This window comes from Procambarus clarkii, chromosome 49 (assembly GCF_040958095.1).
Source record: "Procambarus clarkii isolate CNS0578487 chromosome 49, FALCON_Pclarkii_2.0, whole genome shotgun sequence".
NCBI classification, from domain to species: domain Eukaryota; kingdom Metazoa; phylum Arthropoda; class Malacostraca; order Decapoda; family Cambaridae; genus Procambarus; species Procambarus clarkii.
Genome location: NC_091198.1, coordinates 5385839 through 5393769, shown reverse-complemented (window position 1 = coordinate 5393769; position 7931 = coordinate 5385839). Strand labels below are relative to the sequence as shown.

The following is a 7931-nucleotide window of genomic DNA, read 5'->3' as shown; positions in this document are numbered from 1 at the left end:
CAATTTTAAACAAATAACTTGCAACTTAAGACATTCTAGTACTTCCTTAAGGCCTATAAACGTTACCGGCCAAAGACGGTTGAAATCTACATCCCGAGGAATGTAAAGTCGGCATAGCTATCTTGCCGCTCATTCCTGAACATAGCAATTTGGCTATAGATTGGGTATCCATGGCAAAATATAGATTTTGGTTTGGGTATCAACACAGTACTCAGGCAGGAAGGGTTATCAAGGTTAGAAACCGGATATGGCCAGTGGGCCGGATGTGTGACCCGGTGGGCCGGATGTGTGACTCAGTGGGCCGGATGTGTGACCCGGTGAGCCGGATGTGTGACCCGGTGGGCCGGATGTGTGACCCGGTGGGCCAGATGTGTGACTCAGTGGGCCAGATGTGTGACTCAGTGGGCCGGATGTGTGACCCGGTGGGCCGGATGTGTGACCCGGTGGGCCAGATGTGTGACCCGGTGAGCCGGATGTGTGACTCAGTGGGCCAGATGTGTGACTCAGTGGGCCGGATGTGTGACCCGGTGGGCCGGATGTGTGACCCGGTGGGCCGGATGTGTGACCCGGTGGGCCGGATGTGTGACCCGGTGGGCCGGATGTGTGACCCGGTGAGCCGGATGTGTGACCCGGTGGGCCGGATGTGTGACTCAGTGGGCCGGATGTGTGACCCGGTGGGCCGGATGTGTGACCCGGTGGGCCTCACGTTTGACTCTCCTGGTTTAGAGTTAAAGAGCTAGTAGAGCTGGCCAGTGTGTTTTGCTATGCTGATGATCTGGTTCTATTGACGTCGACCAAAGATGCTACGCATTTTTGTTATAGAAATATACAGTACAGTACTGTACGACCGGAGCCGGTCTGCCGAGCGGACAGCACACTGCACTTGTGATCCTGTGGTCCCGGGTTCGATCCCGGGCGCCGGAGAGAAACAATGGCCAGAGTTTCTTGCACCCTATGCCCCTGTTACCTAGCAGTAAAATAGGTACCTGGGTTTTAGTCAGCTGTCACGGGCTGCTTCGTGGGGGTGGAGGCCTGGTCGAGGACCGGGCCGCGGGGACACTAAAGCCCCGAAATCATCTCAAGATAACCTCAAGAAGATACAGTGGTAAATACAATCCATGATCAATATAACTAAAACTCTTACAAGATCTTAAACATTCTTACAAGAATGTAAGAACTCTTGTATATATCAATACCAAGAACAATTACTGAGCAAAGAGATTCCAGTAAAGGATTGTGAAATTGTCTTACGGCGGCTCATTGCCCCAAATGGTCCGTTTGTAAAGTTTTCTGATGCTGTCTGAAACTTGAGAGTCAGATTAAATATCATCTTGAGTAAATGTGGGCATCTTGACACTTGGCCAAAAGTAAAGTTATGGATTAAGCCCAACCGCTTTTAGAAACTGGTGGGTTCCTAATGATTAAATCTTTCACTGCGTTTGTATTCTTAAATGCAGTATTAATATTTAAATGCTTTAAGATTCGAAGAAACTTTAATATACCTGGATCATATCTGGAGTTCTTCTACTCCCCAAGCCCCGCCTCAGTCTAGCCTTGTCTTGCGATAACCTGGCCCAACAGACTTAAGCTTGGAGTGACCCGAACGCCCACATGTCCACAACAACTTGGTGGGTCCGGCACGTATCGAAGAAGTCTATACCTTTGTTTCGACAATATTGCTTATGCTTGCTGAGAGGGGTATTGAATTGCTTTGAACCTCTGATGTTTTTAGACAGTGTTCTCTGATTGTGTTTATGGCACCTCTACTCCTCACTGGTTCTATTATGCATTTCTTTCCGTATCTTTTACTCCAGTATGTTGTTATTGTACTGTGCGAATTTGGAACCTGGCCCTCCAGTATCTTCCATGTATATTATGTAATACCTCTCTCGTCTCCTTTCCGGAGAGTACATTTGAGAGCTTAGAGACGGTCCCCATAATTTGGGTGTTTTATCGTGTCTATGCGTGCCGTATATGTTCTCTGTATCCCCTTCATTTCAGAAATATCTCCTGCTTTCAAAGGGAAAGCGAGCACCGTGCAGTACTCAAGGTTGGACAGCATAACTGGTAATAAATACTACTACCATTGTCGTTGAATCCCTTGATCTGAAGGTTCTCATAATTCATTTTCATGGCTGCCGGTATATATACATGGTTACGCTCACTAAACATCAGGTCTCAGACATCATTATTCCCAGAACCTTTACATGATGTTTTCCTTTTCAGAGTAGATCTGATTGTACCATGTACTCTGTATTATTCCACGCTCTCTCTGCATGGAAGGCTCTGCATATTCTTGTAGGAACGCAGTAATTGAACTAAATTTTAAAATCATGCCTTCGACAAGCTAAAATGAGATAAGGTAGTTGAATTAGCTTGAACAAGCTGCCCCTTTCTCTCGTCTTTAGTTTCAACTGGAAACACCAGCAGATGCAACAGTTGTTTGGGGACTATGAAGTAAATTCTACAGGTGTTCAACGAAAGGGGGGGGGGGCGGGGGGGGGGGGGGCTGGGGCGAGTGGGAGCGCTGCCTTCCACCTCATACTTTTCTGTATGTTCACAAGGTTCTTGAAAGCCGGTTGAACAGCGAGCTCGTCAGCCCTCTGGTACCTGGTTAATAGCGCTCTGGCAGGCACACACACACAAGTCACGGGCTGTTCATGCCCGTGCCACCTCCTGGGTGGCTTAATCTTCATCAATCAATCATACAATCATTCATCAGTTAAGTTCACGCTGTAGCATCTGGTGAAGTCTACGGGAGATGAGTCAATAGTCACTCCTCGCTCCTTCAGAGTATGTAACTCATTTTTATCTGAGGAATAACTCACAGCTGTAGTAAGATTCTCTTTACTGTGAGTCTTAGAGTGATCGCTCCTACCGACAATCTATGGCTAGGGACACCTTTGGGCTCCAAAACCATTGGTACAATCATCGAAGACAACTCAATGAAATGATGAGTATGGATGGATGAATAGGTCTATTTGAATGCTCACGATATTCAGTACCTCCTCAAAAAAGTATATGGGATTGCCCAGGCGGACCTATTTTCTTAGGTGCGCATCCTCTTTTGGCAGCCCAAAATTAAGAGAGTATGGTAAAGTCCTTAAAGCAATATTCATGAAAGTGTTAATCTCTTCCTGGAAGATGACCAATGGGACCAAGCAACGCCCTCAGACTCAAAGGAATAGATATCCAAAAAGCAACGCAGATAGCACTTCCTGCATTGAATACCTCGAACAGTGCTTCTGATGAATTAGTGAGATAAATCCTATCAGATCACTGAAGAGATTTCATTGGAATTCATAATCTCAAGTTCTCTGAAAGAACCAACTAATGGAATATTCTCTGCACTCCCGAGTAATTTGTTCAAACGATTGCAAACTGACTCACTGGAAAAGCCCCTTAGGGCAGAACACTGCCTCGTCAATGCTAGAGGCAGCTTCTGGTCGGGATTAAGCATATCTCCGTGCTGGGTAAGCTCCTCATGCTAGGGATTACTTGTTAGTTGTCTATAATATATCCTTGGGCATCCACCTTGACCATCCGTCCCTAAGTATTGGTATTACCCTATGGTTTGCCACATCTAAATCCATTGAACACACAAGTATCTGTAGCAATGCACCGGGAGACTAGTATGGCAACCATGATCTGATATATCATAAGTCAGAGGAAAAAAACTGCTAGCATGAAGCAGTCAGTGTCATCATTAAGAGAAGTGTGGCCACAGAGAAAACCACAAATAGGCAGAGCTAACATCAGTCGCAAGACCCCTGAAGGGGGTTTTGACCATGTCGTAGCTCAGTCGATTAAGGCAGCGTCTGGGATGCTCTCGGACGCAGGCTCGAATCCTCGTCACGGCCCTTGTGGATTTGTTCACCCCAGAGGGGGTTCACCCTGCAACCTTGGAGTGATGGAGAGCTGGTCATGTGTACCTACACGTGCGAATCTGCATTGGATGACATCTATCTATAGTCCAATGTATCTGAAGGTGGTGGGACCATCCCCTCCAGCGAGACCCAGAAACCCAATCAGTACAGCGACTTGGGACAATTGTTTCAGGTTCATTCTAATACGCTTTGAGACCCTGGCCACCTGGTGGTAAATGCGCAGTTAAGTTTCAGACGGAGGTCTGAAAAAGGTCTTTTTCTGTTACCTAGCAGAAAAAGAAGAACTCATTAGTTAAAATGGTGACATAAGAACAACTAATGTCTTGTTCCTGCGCTTCAGTATCGCCATCCAAAGGGGAAACACCTGCGAACTTATTGACTCTCTCTCCACCTCAGCAGAACTGAAGAAGTTTTTAAGCAGTAATTTCCCTTATAACATTATGAGTCGAAGCATAGTGTTAAGATTAAACAAGGCAGAAGAGAAGAAACAACAAATATCTGGGGAGAATCAACACGGTCTTGTTTGACAAACTATTAGCAGGAACATTATCTAAGGATTCCTGTGCTAGTAATTATGACCGAGGCACGCCATAACACGCCATAACACGCCATAACACGCCATAACACGCCATAACACGCCTTAACACACTTAAGGTAATGGCATAATCTGGAAACGTGTTCATATGCTAATCAGCGCAGTTTTACGTCTCCCTTGAGAGATATAATATATATATTTTTTTAATTTTTTAAGGGAAGGGAGTATATATATATATATATATATATATATATATATATATATATATATATATATATATATATATATATATATATATATATATATATATATAATATATATATATATATATATATATATATATATATAAATATATATATATATATATATATATATATATATATATATATATATATATATATATATATATATATATATATATATGTCGTACCTAATAGCCAGAACGCACTTCTCAGCCTACTATTCAAGGCCCGATTTGCCTAATAAGCCAAGTTTTCATGAATTAATGTTTTTTCGTCTACCTAACCTACCTAACCTAACTTAACCTAGCTTTTTTTGGCTACCTAACCTAACCTTACCTATAAATATAGGTTAGGTTAGGTTAGGTAGGGTTGGTTAGGTTCGGTCATATATCTACGTTAATTTTAACTCCAATAAAAAAAAATTGACCTCATACATAGAGAAAAGGGTTGCTTTATCATTTCATAAGAAAAAAATTATAGTAAATATATTAATTCAGGAAAACTTGGCTTATTAGGCAAATCGGGCCTTGAATAGTAGGCTGAGAAGTGAGTTCTGGCTACTAGGTACGACATATATATATATATATATATATATATATATATATATATATATATATATATATATATATATATATATATATATATATATATATATATATATATATATATATATATATATATGTCGTACCTAGTAGCCAGAACGCACTTCTCAGCCTACTATGCAAGGCCCGATTTGCCTAATAAGCCAAGTTTTCATGAATTAATTGTTTTTCGACTACCTAACCTACCTAACCTAACCTAACCTAACTTTTTCGGTTACCTAACCTAACCTAACCTATAAAGATAGGTTAGGTTAGGTTAGGTAGGGATGGTTAGGTTCGGTCATATATCTACGTTAATTTTAACTCCAATAAAAAAAAATTGACCTCATACATAATAAAATGGGTAGCTTTATCATTTCATAAGAAAAAAATTAAAGAAAATATATTAATTCAGGAAAATTTGGCTTATTAGGCAAATCGGGCCTTGCATAGTAGGCTGAGAAGCGCGTTCTGGCTACTAGGTACGACATATATATATATATATATATATATATATATATATATATATATATATATATATGTCGTACCTAGTAGCCAGAACTCACTTCTCAGCCTACTATGCAAGGCCAGATTTGCCTAATAAGCCAAGTTTTCCTGAATTAATAAATATTCTCTAATTTTTTTCTTATGAAATGATAAAGCTACCCATTTCATTATGTATGAGGTCAATTTTTTTTATTGGAGTTAATTTTAACGTTGATATATGACCGAACCTAACCAACCCTACCTAACCTAACCTAACCTATCTTTATAGGTTAGGTTAGGTTAGGTAGCCGAAAAAGTTAGGTTAGGTTAGGTAGGTTAGGTATTCGAAAAACAATATATATATATATATATATATATATATATTTTTTTTTTGTTTTTAAATATATACAAGAGTTGTTACATTCTTGTACAGCCACTAGTACGCGTAGCGTTTCGGGCAGGTCCCTGGAATACGATCCCCTGCCGTGAAAAATCGTTTATTCATCCAAGTACACATTTTACTGTTGCGTTAAACAGAGGCTACAGTTAAGGAATTGCGCCCAGTAAATCCTCTCCGGCCAGGATACGAACCCATGACATAGCGCTCGCGGAACGCCAGGCGAGTGTCTTACTACTACACCACGGAGACTGATATTTATATATATATATATATATATATATATATATATATATATATATATATATATATATATATATATATATATATATATATATATATATATATTAGTATATTTTGGTAGCAGTCTTTCTTGTAAACATATATTATTAAATATGACCAAAAAAGTAAAATTTATAATTCTAACACAAATTTTCTCAATATTTCTTATGTTTCTTTTCACTGTCGATGGTAATTGAAAAATCAATTCTCCAAAATTCATTTTTATTTCTAGTCTGACGCGACACTTGAACGCGTTTCGTAATAACTTATTACATTTTCAAAGACTTTAGTTTACACGCACACAACTATAACCTGCAAACATTAAAGCCGTTTAAATTATAGTATAGTAGAACTCTGTTTAGTGTTTGCAGGTTATAGTTGTGTGTGTAAACTAAAGTCTTTGAAATTGTAATAAGTTATTACAAAACGCGTTCAAGTGTCGCGTCAGACTAGAAATAAAAATGAATTTTGGAGAATTGATTTTTCAATTACCATCGACAGTGAAAAGAAACATAAGAAATATTGAGAAAATTTGTGTCAGAATTATTAATCTTACTTTTTCGGTCGGTATTTTTCGGTTTACTTTATATATATATATATACATATATATATATATATATATATATATATATATATATATATATATATATATATATATATATATATATGTATATATATATATATATATATATATGTATATATATATATATATATATATATATTATATATATATATACACATTCATACATATTCTCACATCCCTCAAGGGAGACATAACACGTAGCTAATGCAGTAATTTGAAAACAACTTTGTTGGGAATAAAGGTTCGTAGATTAGCATATGAACACGTTTCCAGATTATGCCATTACCTAAAGTGTGTTAAGGCCAAAAACTTGTCGTACTAGAAAATGGAAGCGGCTCGGGAAAGTGACGTACTGTCCCGTTTTCTGTTTCGGGTCCTCTGGTAGGTTAGGTGAGGACACTTTAAATTGACCGTTTTCTTAACGTTGGGAATCCTTAGAAGGACCGGCTGCTTTGTCAGTGTGTTCACACTTTGGGAGAGAATCGTTTGAAAACTTGAGCAGCTGGGAAAGCAGATCCTTGCTAATATATATTTCACTTATCAGATGTATTGGGGGAAAAAAATAATTTGTTGAACAGGCCGCGACAAGAGAAACAAATATTTCTTGTAACCTCATAAAGGATTTTGGTTATCTTGAGGTTATCTTGAGATGATTTCGGGGCTTTTTAGTGTCCCCGCGGCCCGGTCCTCGACCAGGCCTCCACCTCCAGGAAGCAGCCCGTGACAGCTGACTAACACCCAGGTACCTATTTTACTGCTTGGTAACAGGGGCATAGGATGAAAGAAACTCTGCCCATTGTTTCTCGCCGGCGCCTAGGATCGAACCCAGGACCACAGGATCACAAATCCAGCGTGCTGTCCGCTCGGCCGACCGGCTCCCTTCACCACGGATCACCACAAAACCCAACTAAAAATCGTCGTTTTCAACTAATTTCATT

General features: G+C 39.7%; 1 protein-coding gene across 1 annotated transcript; it reads left to right on the top strand.

Moving 5' to 3' along the window:
* Positions 1-263: 263 nt before the first annotated feature.
* On the top strand, positions 264-740 carry LOC138351266 (putative golgin subfamily A member 6-like protein 19). The gene has a single exon (XM_069302897.1). It carries the CDS (start codon positions 264-266, stop codon positions 738-740), a length of 477 nt encoding a protein of 158 aa, XP_069158998.1.
* Positions 741-7931: the final 7191 nt, after the last annotated feature.

Coding starts and splice junctions, on each gene's coding strand:
- LOC138351266 (XM_069302897.1), top strand. CDS start 264: ATGTGTGACCCGGTGGGCCGGATGTGTGACTCAGTGGGCCGGATGTGT.